The sequence below is a fragment of the Babylonia areolata genome, chromosome 17 (genome assembly GCF_041734735.1).
Source record: "Babylonia areolata isolate BAREFJ2019XMU chromosome 17, ASM4173473v1, whole genome shotgun sequence".
In the NCBI taxonomy this organism is placed as follows: domain Eukaryota; kingdom Metazoa; phylum Mollusca; class Gastropoda; order Neogastropoda; family Buccinidae; genus Babylonia; species Babylonia areolata.
The window spans coordinates 8,234,100-8,255,511 of NC_134892.1; the positions used below are offsets into that span (position 1 = coordinate 8,234,100).

The 21,412-nt window shown below is 43.8% G+C and overlaps 1 protein-coding gene across 1 annotated transcript in view; it reads left to right on the forward strand.

The window, feature by feature from the left end:
• LOC143291622 (scavenger receptor cysteine-rich domain-containing protein DMBT1-like) overlaps positions 1-21,004 on the forward strand; it is a 60,283-nt gene extending 39,279 nt beyond the window's left edge. Inside the window, exons 10-17 of the mRNA XM_076601584.1 lie at positions 1,371-1,514; positions 2,991-3,087; positions 4,706-4,833; positions 11,219-11,377; positions 12,850-12,940; positions 14,710-14,822; positions 16,946-17,101; positions 20,697-21,004. Of these exons, the coding sequence (XP_076457699.1) occupies positions 1,371-1,514; positions 2,991-3,087; positions 4,706-4,833; positions 11,219-11,377; positions 12,850-12,940; positions 14,710-14,822; positions 16,946-17,101; positions 20,697-20,827 (1,019 nt within the window). The 3' untranslated portion in view covers positions 20,828-21,004. The remainder of the gene's footprint in view (positions 1-1,370; positions 1,515-2,990; positions 3,088-4,705; positions 4,834-11,218; positions 11,378-12,849; positions 12,941-14,709; positions 14,823-16,945; positions 17,102-20,696) is intronic.
• The last annotated feature ends 408 nt before the right edge of the window (positions 21,005-21,412 follow it).

Here is a 21,412-nt window from a genome sequence, read left to right on the forward strand (position 1 = left end):
ATAAGCATACACTACTGTATCTAAATTGTTATTCCATTGTCCATCACAAACAAGAGTCAAAAGCGCGATCGTTTTGCATTTACCGAAGTTTGAAAGCCGTCTGTTTACGTTTTGTTAGTTCAACCGGAAGTAGGCCTAGTGAATCAGGGGAGGCTATGCAAAAGAGCGCTCTTCAGACTTGAAGAGTAGAAAAGTGGAGCACACGATCGATTTCGCGGCCGTGCAAAATCAAAATGAATTTATGTTTGAGACTTGTTGCTCTATGTTTTTAGTGTGCGCTCTTAGTTTTCAGTTTGCGCTCATCAAAATTCTGAAACTAGAGCGCCGGCGCTCATGTGAAAAAATGTTAATGACGAACCCTGGTGTGTGTGTGTGTGTGTGTGTGAATGATGTGAACAGTGTGAATGATGCAAGCAGTGTGTGTGTGTGAATGATGTGAACAGTGTGAATGATGCAAGCAGTGTGTGTGTGTGTGAATTATGTGAACAGTGTGAATGATGCAAGCAGTGTGTGTGTGTGAATTATGTGAACAGTGTGAATGATGCAAGCAGTGTGAACTGAGAATGATGTTAACTGGAAATAATGTGAGCAATGTAAACGATGTTAGCAATGTGAATGATGGGAGCATTATGAACAGTGTGGATAATTTGAACGATGTGAACGGTGTGAATGTTGTGAGCAGTGTGAATGTTGTGAATGGTGTGAATGTGAGCAGTGTGAATAGAGTGAGCAATGTGAACGATGTGAGCAATGTGAAAGATGTGAACAATGAGAAAGATGTGAGTGATTTGAAAGATGGTAAACGACGTGACACATGTCAACGGGCTACACAGCCAGTATTGTGGAGCCGGTAAGAAATGGAAATGATGCGAGCAGTGTGAACAATGTGAACTATGAATCATGTGAGCGATCTTCTTCTTCTTCTTCTTCTTTGTTCGTGGGCTGCAACTCTCACGTTCACTCGTATATACACAAGTGGGCTTTTACGTGTATGACCGTTTTTACCCCGCCATGTAGGCAGCCATACTCCGCTTTCGGGTGTGTGCATGCTGGGTATGTACTTGTTTCCATAACCCACCGAACGCTGACATGGATTACAGGATCTTTAACATGCGTATTTGATCTTTTGCTTGCGTATACACACGAAGGGGGTTCAGGCACTAGCAGGTCTGCACATATGTTGACCTGGGAGATCGGAAAAATCTCCACCCTTTACCCACCAGGCGCCGTCACCAAGATTCGAACCCGGGACCCTCAGATTGAAAGTCCAACGCTTTAACCATTCGGCTATTGCGCCTGTCAGTGTGAGCGATGTGAAAGAGCGTGAGCGATGTGACCCACATGACCCACATGTGACCCATGCTGAACAGGCTACAGCCGGTTTGACGGAGCCAGGCTGCTGGGCGAAGGCTGTCGGCGCAGGACGGCCCACACCTCCACCCACCACCTCCTGGTCACCCCCGGCAATGCCTTCCCCGTCGACAGGCCTGTCATCCTCAGAGTTGTTGCCCATTGTGAGTCATCTTTCCTGTGGAGTGATGGCCTAGAGGTGACGCGTCCGCCTAGGAAGCGAGAGAATCTGAGTGCGCTGGTTCGAATCACGGCTCAGCCGCCGATATTTTCTCCCCCTCCACAAGACCTTGATTTGTGGTCTGGACGCTAGTCATTTGGATGAGACGATAAACCGAGGTCCCATGTGCAGCATGTTTTTAGCGCACGTAAAAGAACCCACAGCAACAAAAGGGTTGTTCCTGGCCAAATTCTGTAGAAAAATCCACTTCGATAGAAAAAACAAATAAAACTACACGCAGGAAAAAATACAAAAAAAAAGGGGAGAGCAGCCCGAATTTCACACAGAGAAATCTGATGTGATAAAAAGAAATACAAAATACAAATATTAATACCTGTCGCCTGTCCCTTGACTTCCCATGACCGGTGTTTGTTGGGGTTCCGGTGAAGACAGTGCCTGTCACCATCACTCTTCTTCTCCTCCCCCACCTGTCTCTGTCCTGTAACGCCACTTTGTATTTGTATTTGTATTTCTCCTTTTATCACAACAGATTTCTCTGTGTGAAATTCAGGCTGCTCTCCCCAGGGTGAGCGCGTCGCAACACTACAGCGCCACCCATTTTTTTTGTATTTTTTCCTGCGTGCAGTTTTATTTGTTTTTCCTACCGAAGTGGATTTTTCTACAGAATTTTGCCAGGAACAACCCTTTTGTTGCCGTGGGTTCTTTTACGTGCGCTAAGTGCATGCTGCACACGGGACCTCGGTTTATCGTCTCATCCAAATGACTAGCGTCCAGACCACCAATCCAGGCTCACCAGTGAGCCGTGATTCGTACCAGCGCGCTCAGATTCTCTCGCTTCCTAGGCGGACGCGTTACCTCTAGGCCATCACTCCACTTTTTTGGGGGGATGTGCTAAGTTGTACGCTAAATTCCACATCTTCACTCTTCCTCTGACTGTTACCTTTTGAAACTTCCTCAGGCTGTCAAATGAAGTATTTTTGCGCTCATCATTTGTATCCTTTGTCATTCAGTTACATTTCAGGCATGCACACACACACACACTCAGACAGACATGTAACATTTTAAAAAGAAATAAATCAATGAAAAGGGTAGGAGGGTGCAGAGGGAGGGAGGTGGGGGGCGAGGGGCGAGAGGGGTGGTGGTGGTGTTGTACAAAGACTTGTAGGGAAAGTGGGTCAGTGGAGGATGGAATCAGAAGATTTTTTTTTAATAATTTTTTTTATGTAAAAGTGCAATGAAAGGAAATTACTTTGTCGATTTCATAAATAGAAATCATTGAATTTAACATTTTAACTGGATAAACAACTGAAAAATGATTGTAAAAAGTCAGAAAAAAAGTGTGTGTGTTAAGATTCTCATGTAACAACAATACTGTGAATGTGTGTTTGCGTGTGCATGAGTGTGTGTGTGTGTTTGTGCATGTGTGCGTGTGTGTGTGTGTGTGTGTGTGTGTGTTCAGATTCCCCTTGTAACAACAACACGGACAGCCGTATTGCCGACAGTGACCACATCGAAACCTTGCCTTCACTGGCTACAGACACTTATGGCTACCCCAAGTAAGTTCAGGACAGAGGGATGGTATGTTGTTTTTTTAGTTAGGTGATTGATTGATTAGTTACTTATTTTAGTTATCAGTAAACTGATTGATTAATTATCAATAAATTAATTTGCTAGATAATTAACAATCATTTTGCTAATTAATGAATTGTGATTGATAATTACTTCACAATAAGAATAACTATTTAATTGATTATTAATTAATTAACAATGTATTTATTTCTTTGCTTGCTTGCTTGTTTGATTTTATGTTCATTGACTGAAACTCCCTTGTTCACTTGTATGTACAAGGGTGTTTTTATGTGTATGTCTGTCTGATTTAACAGGTTACAGGATTTTTAACGTGTATTTGCTGTTCTGCATGTGTATACAGATAAAGGTGGGGGAGGGTGGGGGGCAGGCCTGCATATCTGTTGAGGTTAAGGCAGCCATACTCAGCTTTCGGTGGGTGTCCATGCTGGTTAAAATTCATGTTTCCATAACCCACTGAACGCTTACATGGATTATGGGATCTTTAAAGTGTGTATTTGGTGTTCTGCATCTGTATGCAGAATGAAGGGGGTCCAGGCACTAGCGCATCTGTTGAGCTGGGAGATTGGGCAAGAGGGGGGTGGGGGGGGGGGAGAAAATATCGGCGGCTGAGCCGTGATTCGAACCAGCTCGCTCAGATTCTCTCACTTCCTAGGCGTTCGCGTTACCTCTAGGCCATCACTCCACTTTTTTCAGGGGATATGCTAAGTTGTACGCTAAATTCCACATCTTCACTCTTCCTCTGACTGTTACCTTTTGAAACTTCCTCAGGCTGTCTACCGAGGTATTTTTGCGCTCATCATTCGTATCCTTTGTCATTCAGTTACATTTCAGGCATGTACACACACACACACTCAGACAGACATGTAACATTTTAAAAAAGAAATAAATCAATGAAAAAGTGTAGGAGGGTGCAGAGGGAGGGAGGTGGGGGGCGGGGGTGGGGTGTTGTACAAAGAGTTGTAGGGAAAGTGGGTTGGTGGAAGATGAATCAAAGATTTTTTTTTTTATAAACTGGAAATCATTGAATTTAACATTTTAACTGAGATCGGGCAAGAGGGGTCTCTACCCTTAACTCACCAGGCGCTGTGACCAGGATTTGAACCCAGGACCCCAGGATTGAAAGTTCAGTGCACTAACCACTCGGCCACTGTTGCCGTTTGTTACTCCCAAGGAGGATATTGTATTTCTTGCCATATCCAGCACCCTTTTTTTTTTTTTTGCTGCCCCATCATCTGCACCGTTTCAGAGGCATTTACACTGCCGCTTCCTGTTGACAAGCAGCTGAGTTTTGGACTTCCTGTAGAGGTTCTGTGGCAGAAGAAGGCAAACCTGTAAATGTGTTAAGTGCATGCTGCGCACGGGACGTCAGTTTTATCATCCTCATCCGAACGACTAGCATCCAGACCACCACTCAAGGCCTTTGTGAAAAGGGGTGGGGAAAATACTGATGAGTGTGGGATTCGACCCTGTACACTCGAGATTCGCTCGCTTTCCTCGGCAGACGTGTGACCACCAGGCCATCATTATGTTTCCTCTGTATCCATCATTTCCGTGAGGTGGTTATGTCTTTGTGTTTTTCCCCAGTGACGCCCTGTGCCGTTTCCTGCTGACGTCAGCCCAGGAGAGGGATGCAGTGGAGGTGGAGGTGCAGGGGAGGATGGTGGGGAGAGGGGCCGACGTCTGCGAGGGAGACTACATCATCTTCTATGACGGTCGGTCCTGATGTCGTGGTTGCATGATTCTTTCTTGTTAGATTTTCTTCCGTGAGGCTCTCGTTAACTCTTTCACTGCCCAAGTTTCTTCTGTGTTAAAAACGCTACCCCGCAGCGCCAAATATTTAGATGCGATGCTCTCAGTTGCAGGCTTCAGTTTCAAGTCAAAACAACCTAATGGTTCACTTAAAACTTGGTCAGGGGGCAAAAGTTAGTCATCATTCTGTTGGCGGGGAAACTGGCTGCAGCTGTCAAGCTTTGTTACAATGTGAAAAATGGTCTTGTTACCATGTTCTTTGATGTCAACTGAAGTCGCCTATGGTGGTGAAAAGAGTTAAATCCTAGAAGCTGTTTTTGTTTGTTTGTTTGTTTGTTGTTGTTTTTGTTTTTGATTTTTTTGTGTGTGTGCAAAATTTCATCCTATTATTGCCCAAGAAATGTTCCAGAATCAATTGGAGGTCAATGCGAAACAAATTCATGGACGTTGACTTGTTTTTCAGCCTTTTTTTTCCCCCTTCACCCCTCTTTTTCTGCCAGAAATCAGGTGAGGGCCGCCATTTGAAATGCCACTGGGATCGAACCCAGGACCCTGTAACCGCTTGTTCACTGTCTCTGCCCCGTCTTTGCCATCTTTGCTGAACAGTACCCATAACTTCTCTTTGGTCTTTTGCCTCTACCTCCTCCCGTCAGTTCCCTGTGATGAGCCTCTCACCGTGAAACACATGCTCCTTGACTGTTGGGATCTGCATGACGTTAGACACAGATATTACATGGCAGTTTCTTTGAAGACCTTGTTTCGTGATGTCCTCCGTGGACGCTGATGGACTTCTTAGAAATGAACATTTTTAATCAGATTTGAAGGTTTTAAACTATGGAAGTTTTTTTTTTAACTTTGAGTGGAAAGTTTGAAGTGGTGATTCGTTTTAATTGTTTGTTTTTTTTTACCCTTTTAGTAGTTATTAACGTGGTGATAGCCTTGAGATGGCCTTAGTGGTCGGCGAGGCTCTAAGCACCATAATTTCATTTCATTTCATTTCATTTCCTCCGTCAGTTCCTGTTCCTGTTGTGTCTGACGTTCACTGTCATTTCCTCTTTGATCTTGCTTTTGATCTCCTCCTAGGTAGGATTTCTGTCCCCCTAGTCTTTACACCTTCACTGTCATTTCCTCTTTGATCTTGCTTTGCTTTTGATCTCCTCCTAGGTAGGATTTCTGTCCCCCTAGTCTTTACACCTTCACTGTCATTTCCTCTTTGATCTTGCTTTTGATCTCCTAGGTAGGATTTCTGTCCCCCTAGTCTTTACACCTTCACTGTCATTTCCTCTTTGATCTTGCTTTTGATCTCCTAGGTAGGATTTCTGTCCCCCTAGTCTTTACACCTTCACTGTCATTTCCTCTTTGATCTTGCTTTTTATCTCCTCCTAGGTAGGATTTCTGTCCCCCTAGTCTTTACACCTTCACTGTCATTTCCTCTTTGATCTTGCTTTTGATCTCCTAGGTAGGATTTCTGTCCCCCTAGTCTTTACACCTTCACTGTCATTTCCTCTTTGATCTTGCTTTTGATCTCCTCCTAGGTAGGATTTCTGTCCCCCTAGTCTTTACACCTTCACTGTCATTTCCTCTTTGATCTTGCTTTTGATCTCCTCCTAGGTAGGATTTCTGTCCCCCTAGTCTTTACACCTTCACTGTCATTTCCTCTTGCTTTTGATCTCCTAGGTAGGATTTCTGTCCCCCTAGTCTTTACACCTTCACTGTCATTTCCTCTTTGATCTTGCTTTTTATCTCCTCCTAGGTAGGATTAATGTCCCCCTAGTCTTTACACCTTCACTGTCATTTCCTCTTGCTTTTGATCTCCTCCTAGGTAGGATTTATGTCCCCCTAGTCTTTACACCTTCACTGTCATTTCCTCTTTGATCTTGCTTTTGATCTCCTCCTAGGTAGGATTCCTGTCCCCCTAGTCTTTACACCTTCACTGTCATTTCCTCTTTGATCTTGCTTTTGATCTCCTCCTAGGTAGGATTTCTGTCCCCCTAGTCTTTACACCTTCACTGTCATTTCCTCTTTGATCTTGCTTTTGATCTCCTCCTAGGTAGGATTTCTGTCCCCCTAGTCTTTACACCTTCACTGTCATTTCCTCTTTGATCTTGCTTTTGATCTCCTCCTAGGTAGGATTTCTGTCCCCCTAGTCTTTACACCTTCACTGTCATTTCCTCTTTGATCTTGCTTTTTATCTCCTCCTAGGTAGGATTTCTGTCCCCCTAGTCTTTACACCTTCACTGTCATTTCCTCTTGCTTTTGATCTCCTCCTAGGTAGGATTTATGTCCCCCTAGTCTTTACACCTTCACTGTCATTTCCTCTTTGATCTTGCTTTTTATCTCCTCCTAGGTAGGATTACTGTCCCCCTAGTCTTTACACCTTCACTGTCATTTCCTCTTGCTTTTGATCTCCTCCTAGGTAGGATTTATGTCCCCCTAGTCTTTACACCTTCACTGTCATTTCCTCTTTGATCTTGCTTTTGATCTCCTCCTAGGTAGGATTCCTGTCCCCCTAGTCTTTACACCTTCACTGTCATTTCCTCTTTGATCTTGCTTTTGATCTCCTCCTAGGTAGGATTTCTGTCCCCCTAGTCTTTACACCTTCACTGTCATTTCCTCTTTGATCTTGCTTTTGATCTCCTCCTAGGTAGGATTTCTGTCCCCCTAGTCTTTACACCTTCACTGTCATTTCCTCTTGCTTTTGATCTCCTAGGTAGGATTTCTGTCCCCCTAGTCTTTACACCTTCACTGTCATTTCCTCTTTGATCTTGCTTTTTATCTCCTCCTAGGTAGGATTAATGTCCCCCTAGTCTTTACACCTTCACTGTCATTTCCTCTTGCTTTTGATCTCCTAGGTAGGATTTCTGTCCCCCTAGTCTTTACACCTTCACTGTCATTTCCTCTTGCTTTTGATCTCCTCCTAGGTAGGATTTCTGTCCCCCTAGTCTTTACACCTTCACTGTCATTTCCTCTTGCTTTTGATCTCCTCCTAGGTAGGATTTCTGTCCCCCTAGTCTTTACACTTTCACTGTCATTTCCTCTTGCTTTTGATCTCCTCCTAGGTAGGATTTCTATCCCCCTAGTCTTTACACCTTCACTGTCATTTTCTCTTTGATCTTGCTTTTGATCTCCTCCTAGGTAGGATTTCTGTCCCCCTAGTCTTTACACCTTCACTGTCATTTCCTCTTGCTTTTGATCTCCTCCTAGGAAGGATTTATGTCCCCCTAGTCTTTACACCTTCACTGTCATTTCCTCTTTGATCTTGCTTTTGATCTCCTCCTAGGTAGGATTCCTGTCCCCCTAGTCTTTACACCTTCACTGTCATTTCCTCTTTGATCTTGCTTTTGATCTCCTCCTAGGTAGGATTTCTGTCCCCCTAGTCTTTACACCTTCACTGTCATTTCCTCTTTGATCTTGCTTTTGATCTCCTCCTAGGTAGGATTTCTGTCCCCCTAGTCTTTACACCTTCACTGTCATTTCCTCTTTGATCTTGCTTTTGATCTCCTCCTAGGTAGGATTTCTGTCCCCCTAGTCTTTACACCTTCACTGTCATTTCCTCTTTGATCTTGCTTTTGATCTCCTAGGTAGGATTTCTGTCCCCCTAGTCTTTACACCTTCACTGTCATTTCCTCTTTGATCTTGCTTTTTATCTCCTCCTAGGTAGGATTACTGTCCCCCTAGTCTTTACACCTTCACTGTCATTTCCTCTTGCTTTTGATCTCCACCTAGGTAGGATTTCTGTCCCCCTAGTTTTTACACCTTCACTGTCATTTCCTCTTGCTTTTTATCTCCTCCTAGGTAGGATTAATGTCCCCCTAGTCTTTACACCTTCACTGTCATTTCCTCTTGCTTTTTATCTCCTCCTAGGTAGGATTTCTGTCCCCCTAGTCTTTACACCTTCACTGTCATTTCCTCTTTGATCTTGCTTTTGATCTCCTCCTAGGTAGGATTTCTGTCCCCCTAGTTTTTACACCTTCACTGTCATTTCCTCTTGCTTTTTATCTCCTCCTAGGTAGGATTTCTGTTCCCCTAGTTTTTACACCTTCACTGTCGTTTCCTCTTTGATCTTGCTTTTTATCTCCACCTAGGTAGCATTTCTGTCCCCCTAGTCTTTACACCTTCACTGTCGTTTCCTCTTTGATCTTGCTTTTGATCTCCTCCTAGGTAGGATTCCTGTCCACCTAGTCTTTACACCTTCACTGTCATTTCCTCTTTGATCTTGCTTTTGATCTCCTCCTAGGTAGGATTTCTGTCCCCCTAGTTTTTACACCTTCACTGTCATTTCCTCTTTGATCTTGCTTTTGATCTCCTCCTAGGTAGGATTTCTGTCCCCCTAGTTTTTACACCTTCACTGTCATTTCCTCTTTGATCTTGCTTTTGATCTCCTAGGTAGGATTTCTGTCCCCCTAGTCTTTACACCTTCACTGTCGTTTCCTCTTTGATCTTGCTTTGCTTTTGATCTCCTCCTAGGTAGGATTTCTGTCCCCCTAGTCTTTACACCTTCACTGTCATTTCCTCTTTGATCTTGCTTTTGATCTCCTCCTAGGTAGGATTTCTGTCCCCCTAGTCTTTACACCTTCACTGTCATTTCCTCTTGCTTTTTATCTCCTCCTAGGTAGGATTTCTGTCCCCCTAGTCTTTACGCCTTCACTGTCATTTCCTCTTGCTTTTGATCTCCTCCTAGGTAGGATTTCTGTCCCCCTAGTCTTTACACCTTCACTGTCATTTCCTCTTGCTTTTGATCTCCTCCTAGGTAGGATTTCTGTTGCCCTAGTTTTTACACCTTCACTGTCGTTTCCTCTTTGATCTTGCTTTTTATCTCCACCTAGGTAGGATTTCTATCCCCCTAGTCTTTACACCTTCACTGTCATTTCCTCTTTGTTCTTGCTTTTGATCTCCTCCTAGGTAGGATTTCTGTCCCCATAGTCTTTACACCTTCACTGTCATTTCCTCTTTGATCTTGCTTTTTATCTCCACCTCTGTAGGATTTCTGCCCCCCTAGTCTTTACACCTTCACTGTCATTTCCTCTTGCTTTTGATCTCCACCTCTGTAGGATTTCTGCCCCCCTAGTCTTTACACCTTCACTGTCATTTCCTCTTTGATCTTGCTTTTTATCTCCACCTCTGTAGGATTTCTGCCCCCCTAGTCTTTACACCTTCACTGTCATTTGCTGTCTCTTGGGTCTTTGTCTGTACCCCTTTGTCATTTCATGTCCTTTGTTTATTTGTATTTGCATTGCTTTTTATCACAACAGATTTCTCTGTGTGAAATTCGGGCTGCTCTTCCCAGGGATAGCGCGTCGCTACACTACAGCGCCACCCATTTTTTTTGTATTTTTTTCCTGCGTGCAGTTTTATTTGTTTTTCCTATCGAAGTGGATTTTCTACAGAATTTTGCCAGGAGCAACCCTTTTGTTGCCATGGGTTCTTTTACGTGCGCTAAGTGCATGCTGCACACGGGACCTCGGTTTATCGTCTCATCCGATTGACTAGTGTCCAGACCACCACTCAAGGTCTAGTGGAGGGGGAGAAAATATCGGCGGCCGAGCTGTGATTCGAACCAGCGCGCTTAGATTCTCTCGCTTCCTAGGCGGACGCGTTACCTCTAGGCCAACACTCCACTTTATGTCTTGCCTTTGCCTCTGTTGTTGTGTGCTGTGCCTTGGGTCTTGTCCTGACCTCCTCTCTGTCATTTTCTGTGTCTTAACTCACTCAGTACGGCCAGTCCTCTCTTCTCCTCTACATAGACCCCTCGGATGTCCAGTGGGTATCTGAATGATTCAGCCTTTAGCTTCTGGCGTCAGAATTATGGTATTCTTTGTCAACATTCACCTCTTCAGTATAAGAGCCTTCCGCTTGCAATAGTTTGATGATGGTAATTGGGGTGAAACGCTGTTAATGTCGTCTCTTTCGCCGTTCGTATGGAGAGAGTTAAGACATTGCTCTTTATCTTCTGTGTCATTTCCTGTCTCTTAGGTCAAGGTCTTGTCTTTACCTCCCGTATCATTTATTGTCCCTTAGGTCTTACCTGTACCTTCTGTGTCATTTATTGTCCCTTAGGTCTTACCTTTACCTTCTGTGTCATAGGTCAGGCCTGTACCTTCTGTGTCTTTTATTGTCCTTTAGGTCTTACCTTTACCTTCTGTGTCATTCTCTGTCCTCAGGTCTTGTCATGTTTTGGAAAGCTCCTGCAAAAGTCCAACCTCTTCGTTTTGGCTTATTACCACTTTGAAAGTTTCGGATGTGTAGTTGTACTTCCATAGATAAATGTTAGCTCTTGTATTTTCATGTTTTCAAAAGTATGATGTTTAGAAGAAGAAGAAAAAACACAATGTGTTTGTGTGTGTCCAGGTGCGAACACATCGACACCGGTGCTGGCTCGATGGTGCGGTGCGCTGAATCGTCGTACGACAGTGACCTCTAGTGGCCACCAGCTGCTGGCGGTGGTGGTGTCCGACCAACATGACAACCGCTATGACGGCTTCACTCTGGAGTACTATGCTGTGCCTGGTACAGTGATTGTGTGTGTGTGTGTATATATAGTGTGTGTGTGTGTGTGTGTGTGTAGTGTGTGTGTGTGTATGTCTGTATGTGTGTGCATATGTGTAGTGTGTGTGTGTGTATGTGTAGTGTGTGTGTGTGTGTGTAGTGTGTGTGTGTGTGTGTGTGTAGTGTTTGTGACCAGCATGACAACTGCTATGATGGCCTCACCTTAGAAGTCTATGCTGTGCCTGGTACAGTGATATTGTGTGTGTGTGTGTGTGTGTGTGTGTGTGTGTGTGTGTATCAAAGCTATGATGATGATGGTGATGATTTTTGTGTGTGTGTGTTGTTCGTGGGCTGCCACTACTATGTTCACTCATAAAGTGCTTAAGTTGGCTTTTGCGTGTATGACCATTCCCCCACTCCCCACCCCCTTCTGCCCTTTAAGCAGTCATACTCTGTTGTTTTTTTGGGGGGAGGGGGGAGGTACTTGCCGGGTATGTGCTTGTTTCCATAACCCACCGAACGCTGACATTGGTTACTGGATCTTTAACGTGCGTATTTGATCTTCTGCTTGCGTATAAACATGTAGGTGGCTCAGGCACAACAAGCAGGTCTGCACGTCTGTTGATCTGGGAGATGGGGGAAAAATCTCCACTCTTTACCCCACCTGGCATCATCACTAGGATTCGAACCTGGGGACCTCTGCTTGAAAGTCAGCTGTTGTGCCCATCTGATGAAGGTGATGACGATGATGATGATGATGATGATGTTGGTGATGATGATGATGATGATGACTGTGACAGTCGGGGGACTTTGCAGTCATTGAACACAGCTGACAGCATTGATGATGATGGTGATGATAATGGTGGTGATGATAATAATTATAATAATAATGAAATAATAATAATGATAGTATTTATATAGCGCTGAATCTTGTGCAAAGACAGATCTAAGCGCTTTCGCACCAGTCATTCACACGCATGCATAACTCTAAAACTGAAGAAAACTGAAGACAAGGAAGAGGTAGGGGAGGGAGGCTGGCTATCTTGTGAAGAGGTGGGTTTTAAGGCCAAGACTTGAAAGAGCTGAGGATGGAGACCTGACAAAGCGAGGGAGGAAGTTCATTCCAAATACAAGGTCCACAGACAGAGAAAGAATGGAGTCCAACAGTGGAGTGTTTGAATCTGGGTATGCGTAAACAGAGTGGATCCAAAGCCGATCGTAGAGAGCGAGATGGAGTGTAGAGGTGAAGGCAGCCACAAAGATAGGAAGGGGGCAGATTTGTGAATACATTTATAACACAGAGTGCTGATCTTATACTTTATTCTGTATGAGACAAGGAGCCAATGGAGATGTTGCAAAATAGGAGTGATGTGCTCAGATCTTTTCTTTGTGAGGACGAGTCGGGCAGCAGAGTTTTGTAAGGACTGAAGGGACTGAATGGATGAAGCAGGCAAACCAGACAATAATGGCGGTGATGATGGTGACTGTGACAGCCAGCGGACGATGCGCTCATCGAACCCAGCTGACAGTGAACAGCACCAAGCAGGAACTGGCATCCCCCAATTATCCCTTCTATTATCCCATGTAAGTCTTGCCGTTATCCCTCCTGTTATCTCATGTGAGTCTGTATAGTTATCCCTTGCAAGCCTTTGCTTGCCTGTTCTGTTACTGCATGTGTCTTTAAAAGTTATCCATTGTATGATCCTATTTCTCTGTATAGATATCCATTCTGTTATTTCGTGAGTATTTATAGTTATCCTTCTATTATCCCATGTGTCTTTAAAGTTATCCCTTCTATTATCCCACGTGTCCTTATAGATATCAATTCTATTATTTTGTGTTTATAGTTATCCTTCTATTATCCCATTTGTCTTTAAAGTTATCCCTTCTATTATCCCACGTGTCCTTATAGATATCCATTCTATTATTTCGTGAGTATTTATAGTTATCCTTATGTTATCCCATGTGTCTTTAAAGTTATCCCTTTTGTTATCCCATGTGAGTCTTAACAGTTACGCCTTCTGTTATCCAGTGTGTCTTTATAGTTATGCATTCTGTTATTTCTTGAGTACTTATAGTTTTCTTTATATTATCCCATGTATGTTATCCTTCTGTAATCATATGTATATCTTTAGTTATATCCTTTTAAGTATGTTAAGTCTTCATAGTTATCTCTCTTTTTTATCCCTTGTAACTCTGTAGGTATCCCTTCTGTGATATAGTGTAAGCCTTTGGTTGGTTGTCCCTTCTATTATGAATGGATGAATGCAAGCTGATCTGATTGGTGGGTGTAAGCAAGATGGTCTGTGATTGGTGGATGTTAGATGATCTGTGATTGGTAGATATGAACAGGCTGATCCCTTAATTGGTGGATGTCAGATATCTGTGATTGGTATCAGATGTGAGCGAGCTGAACTCTCAATTGGTGGATGTTAGATGATCTGTGATTGGTAGATGTGAGCGAGTTGATCTCGATGTTAGATGATCTGTGATTGGTAGATGTGAGCGAGTCGATCTCTTAATTGGTGGATGTTAGATGATCTGTGATTGGTAGATGTGAGCGAGTCGATCCCTTAATTGGTGGATGTTAGATGATCTGTGATTGGTAGATGTGAGCGAGTTGATCTCAAATTGGTGGATGTTAGATGATCTGTGATTGGTAGATGTGAGCGAGTTGATCTCAAATTGGTGGATGTTAGGTGATCTGTGATTGGTAGATATGAGTGAGCTGATCTCTTAATTGGTAGATGTTAGATAATCTGTGATTGGTAGATGTGAGCGAGTTGATCTCAAATTGGTGGATGTTAGATGATCTGTGATTGGTAGGTGTGAGCGAGTTGATCTCTTAATTGATGGGTATAAGCAAGGTGCATTGGTGGATGCAGTTGAGAGATCATCTGTGGTTGACAGGTGTATGTATGCAAGCTGATTTATGATTGGGTGGATGTGCATCTGAACAGTAACAGTGATTAGTGGATGGATGTCTGTGTCTGAACAGTGACAGCTGCTGTGAGTGGTGGATGTAAGGAATCTGATCAGTGATTGGTGGATGTGTGTCTGAACAGTATCATTGATTGGTGCATGTAAGCTGATACCTGATTGGTTTGGTATGATCTGATCTCTGATTGGTGGATGTAAGCTGACCTCTGATTGGTGGATGTAAGTAAGCTGATCTTTGATTGGTGGATATAAGTAAGCTGATCTGTGATTAGTGGATAGAAAAAAAACAACAACTTATATGACTGGTGGATGTAAGTAAGATGACCTGTGATTGGGGGATGTCAGTAAGCTCATCTGTGATTGGTGGATGTGAATAAGCTAATGCTGTGATTGGTGAATGTGTGTCTGAACAGTAACAGCTACTGCGAGTGGCTGCTGACAGCAGAGGAGGGGGAGGAGGTGGTGGTGAAGGTGCTGAAAACGGAGATGGAGGGGGACTGCTCGGACATGGTTCGAGTCTATGACGGTACGCACGTGGCTTTGCTGTATGTAATGTCTTTGTTGTGTTGCGTTGTTGTTGTTTTGTCACATTGTTTGCTGTTATGATGATACTTTCATGCATGCTGAAGAATACTCTTTCTTCTTTTTTTTTTTTTAATCTCTTTTTTTTTATATGCAATTGTGGTGGGTTTTTTTCTTTTAGCATTATTGTCTTGGCACTTTCTTTGTTGTGTTATAATGGTACTTTAATGTACACTGAAGATTAAAAAAAAAGAAAGAAAAGAAAATGCATCCATGAAATCATTCATCGAGACTTCAGAGGGGGCAGGTGCAAGGGAGGTATGGAGGGTGAGGGGAGACGGACAAGCGAATATGTTTCGTCACGTCGTCTTCTTCTTCCTCTTCTGTTTTCTTTATGTCCGCTATATGTTTCTCACTTCGGTCATGTCTCTGTATGTGCATAAGTATATATATATGTGTGTGTGTGTGTTGGGTGGAGTGAGTGTGTGCATGTGTATGGATATGAATGAATGAATGCGTTCATTTTATTACTTTTTACGATGTTAATGATGATGGTGGTGATCATTCTTCGTTGTAGTAGCAGTGGATGTAGCAGTGTTAACAAAATTATTATTTTTGTGTCGTTATCATTAATGTTGTTATTGTTATTGTTGTCACAAGGACAGATTGGAAGACTGGGCAATGCCAAAAATCTTTATCCTTGAGTAATAAAGTTTTTGAATCTTGAATCTTGAATCTTCTTTGTTCATGGGCTGCAACTCCCATGCTCACGTGTGTGCACCCGAGTGGACTTTTATGTTTATGACCCTCAGATTGAAAGTCCAACACTTGAACCACTCGGCTGTTGCGCCTGTTGTCGCCGTCACATCCAAAATGCCATTTTGATTAGAAAGGTTTTTGATTTTGCTTCGAAAGAGGACAGATATTTGGTGCGTGACAGACATCCAGAGGAAGTGAATTTCAGACAGAAAGTGCTTGATACTGAAAAGCCCTTTTGACCAAAATGTCTTTGAAGGAAACTTTGGGGAATCTAAAGGAGCTTTGCTTCAGAAGACCAGAGAGAATGGGAAGGAGTGTGACTGTGGGAAAGAACCTTTGAAGTGGTGGGTGTGTGATAGGCCAGCATGGTGATAGGCCAGCATGCTAGTTTTGTACTGAATTCTGTACTGGATGGGCAACCAGTGAAGTTGACGCGAGAGAGGGGCAACATTATCTTCTTTTGACTTTTTAATAATAATAATAATAATAATGGTATTTATATAGTGCTGAATGGAGAGAGAATCATTTGAGATGATGTTGATGATGATGACGATGACGATGACGACTAGTGAAGAGAAGAGCATGGAATATTTGCTGGGCAGATGGTGTTTGGGAGGGGGAGAGTGAGGGGGAGTGGGGGAACCATCCACTGTTATGTTGGTGATGATGATGAAAAAGATGATGATGATGATGATGTTGGTGGTAATGATGACTATGGTGACTGTGACAGCGAGTGAATGTTGCAGTCATCGACTGTGATAATGGTGATCATGATTGTGATGATGACAACTGTAATGATGATGATGATGATGTTGATGATGACGACAGTGATGATCAACTCAAATTATGGTGCTTAGAACCTCGCCGACCACTAAGGTCATCTCAAGGTTATCACCATGTTTGCATCTGCTTTCTACTTCAAGTCACAATGGTGATGATGATGACGATGGTGACAGTGATGATAATGATGACGGTGACAGTGATGATGATGACGAAAGTGACACTGATGATGATGGAGATGACGACGATGATGACAGTGATGATGATGACGGTGACAGTGATGATGATGATGACGGTGATGATGATGACGGTGACAGTGATGATGATGAAGACGGTGATGGTGATGATGAGGGTGACAATGATGATGATGACGACGACAATGATGACAACGGGTACAATGATGATGACGGTGACAATGATGATGACGACAACAGTAACAATGATGATGATGACGATGAAAATGATGATGACGGTGACAATGATGACAGCGACGTCAATGATGATGACGACGATGACAGTGATGATGATGACAGTGACGATTGATGATGATGATGATGATGACGACGATGACGACGACGATGGCTGCAGGCAAGGAGAAGAGCCTGGAAAAGTCGCTGGGCCGGTGGTGCGGGGGGGAGACACCGGAGTTCGTCAGCACGGGGCGCCACCTGTTGCTGATCTTCTCCGCCAACGATCGCTGGAACAGCGGGGGATTCAAGCTGGAGTTCTACACTCTGGGCTCAGGTATGCAGATACACACCACGCACGCACGCACATACACACACACACACACACACACACACATACGCACACACACACACACACACACACACTGCAGAACATTTGTATTTTTGTATAACTCGTTTTGTCACAACAGATTTCTCTGTGTGAAATTCAGGCTGCTCTCCCCAGGGAGAGCGCATCGCTACACTGACAGCGCCACCCCCCTTTTTTAACAATTTTTTTTTTCTGCTTGCTGTTTTTATTTGTTTTTCCTATCCAAGTGGATTTTTCTACAGAATTTTTGCCAGGGACAACCCTTTTGTTGCTGTGGGTTCTTTTACGTGCGCTAAATGCATGCTAGCACACGGGGACCTCGGTTTATCGTCTCATCCGAATGACTAGCGTCCAGACCACCACTCAAGGCCTAGCCTAATGGAGGGGGAGAAAAAAACTGGCGGCTGCCAACACCTGATTCGAACCAGTGCGTTCAGGTTCTCTTTGCAGTTTAATGCAAAATTAGTGAAGTACATTACAGTATGATACTGAATACAGCGTGTTACATTGTGTAGTACAGTGCAGTACGTCACTGTGTGAAGCAGTGAAGAGCATCATCAGTATGTCAAGAAAAGTACAGTATATTATTGCAGAACATTACTGTACATCAGAGTGGAGGAGGAGGAATTTTTGTTTAATGTCCCGTCACACATATCGGTGATTGAAGACATTTTGTTAAAGTATTTATGAATACATCTGAGTATTATCGGTTAGAAGGGGTGGGAGATGTGGATGAATGGAGGGTTGGGGGAAACTGGGCAAATGAGGGTAAAAATGTGGGTGAAATTTGGAAGAAAAAAAAAACCCTCTAAATACAGTTACAGGAAATTACTTAAAGGACTTCGTACAAGAGAAGTCGTTAAACTGACAAGCGAAACAACTGATAATGAATGCAAAAAGTCAAAAACATCAACGTTCTCAGTCACTTGTGAAGACACACTTTCGTGTACAAAAGGCTTCATCAAGCTACAGTGAAAAATTTTATGCTCAGTTGTCAGGTTACTAAAGCATATGCACTTGACATTAGAACAATACTTGGTCCGTAATGAATTTGATAATAGTCTGAGAGCTAAACTCAGAATTGGTCTGCGAATCGGACCAAATTCTGAGAGAGTCAACTGACGAGGTTTTAGACTTGAATTCAAGCACCTATAAAAGTCTCTTTCTAGTATATTGCTTATTTCCTTGTATGACAATGGGCAATATACTTTATACAGAGCATTAACCCTTTCACCGCCAGTCAAATTAGAGTACAAAATTCCCTTGTGGTATAAACACAACACAGAAAGGACAGTGACTAAGAATAGCTGGGGATTCCCCCTGCGATGTATAGAAAGTATGGCCTATCCTACCACCGAACAATAAGGGCAGTAGGTTCATGGATAACAGAGCAATGAATGGTCACCTTTCAGTGACATGGGTCCTCTACCACGCCTGTGCACAAATGCGAGCTTGGCGGTGAAAGGGTTAAATCATAGTACTTGTGATGACACTACATTTTGGAAAAAAAAAAAAAAAAAAATGCAGTTTCCATCCATGACTGCTGGAACCCTCACTTTTGGATTAAAGCAGACGGGGGCAATAGCTGAGTGGTTAAAGCGTTGGACTTTCAATCTGAGGGTCCCGGGTTCGAATCACGGTGGCGGTGCCTGGTGGGTAAAGGGTGGAGATTTTTACGATCTCCCAGGTCAACATATGTGCAGACCTGCTAGTGCCTGAACCCCCTTCGTGTGTATATGCAAGCAGAAGATCAAATACGCACGTTAAAGATCCTGTAATCCATGTCAGCGTTCGGTGTGTTATGGAAACAAGAACATACCCAGCATGCACACCCCCGAAAACGGAGTATGGCTGCCTACATGGCGGGGTAAAAACGGTCATACACGTAAAAGCCCACTCGTGTGCATACGAGTGAACGCAGAAGAAGAAGAAGAAGGATTAAAGCTTTTCTTGGATACACATTTCATTTATTTGCTTAAAAAAAAAAAAAGGTGTTGGATAAGCTGTAATTACCACAGATCACCAAACGCCCTGTCTCTCGAACAAATCCAGTGTGATAAATAGAATTGTGCAACCAACAACCGTCTACCTGAATATCTAGTCATCAGCCCCATCCACATGTTATAATATGCAGCTTCTGTTCAAACGTGTGTGTGTGTGTGTGTGTGTGTGTGCAGTGCGTGCATGCGTGAGTATGCACAAGTTTTTTTATGTTGATATGCACTTGTATGTATCTTATTTCTACTGTGTCTGTGTTTGTGTATGATTTTTGATTTATGTTCGTATCTTGTTATGTACTATACCCCCCCCATCCCCCAATATTCCTTGTGACCCCGGTACACTTGGTGATAAAGACATATTCTATTCTATTCTAGTCTATTCTATTCTATCTGTCTATGTGTAAGCCATGAAGCCAAAAGGGCTTCATGTTCCTGTCAAGTTGCTGCCATCTGAGATGTCATGATGCAAACACAACAAATTCAGCAGGAAAATAAAGTTATACGTCCTGCCATCGTACACACACAGGCACATGCACATGCACACACACACACAGGCACATGCGTGCGTGTTTGTGCACACACACACACACACACACACACACAATCACACAGACACAATCATACACACACAGACACAGACACACACAGACACAGACACACACACACACACCCTTACACACCCACACTCAATCACACACACACACACACACACACACACACACACACACACCCTTACACACCCACACTCAATCACACACACACACACCTTTACACACCCACACACAAACAACACCCCCCCCCCCCCCCCCCCGCTATCCAATCTCCCCCCCCACACACACAACCACACTCTTACACACACCCACACACAATCATACACACACACATGCACACCCACGCAAAGTCACACACGCGCGCGCACACACACACACACACACACACACACACACAATCCCCCCCATACACACACACAGTCACACCCACTCACCCACCCACTCACATAGACACACATACACACTCACACATACATACACACAAACACACACACAAAACAAAACAAAAAAACCCATGCTCACACATCCCTACCCCCCCCCCCCCCCAACACACACACACACACACACAATCACACACACACACAATCACACAGGCATGCACACATACACACACACTCACACACACCCCACACCCCACCCCCACACAATCTCTCTCTCTCTCTCTCTCTCTCTCTCTCTCTCACACACACACACACACCCCCCAAACACACACAAACATTTTTTTTTGCAAGGCAAGAAGTTTATTTCATATGCACCCTGGGGGCATTGAAACATTACACATGAACAGCCTTTACACACACCGTATAAACACCATGGGTGAGTGACGTCAAGAAATCAACAAACACAAAAAGGCCACACGACCTAACACACACACACACACACACACACACACACACAAACACCCCTCCCCTACCCACACCCCCCTCCCCCTCCTCACACACACACACACACACACACACACACACACACACACACACACACACACACACACTGCCCTACTGTCTGTCACAGTGTCCGGGGCTCGAGTCTCGGTGTGGGCCATCATCGGTGGCCTCCTGGCGGCCATCATCGTCATCATCATCATCGTCATCTCCCTCGTCCTCTACCTCCGTCACTGGCGGCGAGAGCAGCACAAGATCTGAAGAAAAAAAAAGGAAGTCTGCAGCCAGGTGGCGGCGGCGGTGATGTTTGCATCATGCTGTCTGGTTTCCATAGCAACGGGATGAAATCGGTTGAGTGGTTTTTAGTCGACGCTGACGCCGGCGTCGACAGAGAGGTCGTCTGCTAGGTGTCATCTCAATGCTCTCCCTTTGATGGTAGCCGGAGAGAGAGAGAGAGAGAGTAGGGGGTTGGGGGGTCGTTGGGGGTGGGGGTGCAGAAAGGGACCATGACTTGTTCTCTGTAGGAACCATTGGCAATGAGAAAGAAAGACGTGATGATGCTTATGGTACTTTTCTTTTCATCTCGAGAAGCTTGGAGTCTGAGTTGGCTCCCAGATAATTCATTGAAATGAGTGACTGTGTTTGTGTGTTGTTGTTTTGAGGTGGTTTTTTTTTGTGTGTGTGTGTGTGTGTTTTTTGTTGTTGTTGGGTTTTTTGTTGTTGTTGGGTTTTTTGTTTTGTTTTTTTTGGTAAATGACAGATTTTTGTTGTTGTTGAGTGGAGTGACTGTTGATGTGAAGGGTGTTTTTAGTTTTGTGTGTTGGCAATCTCTAAAGTCTTTTAGAT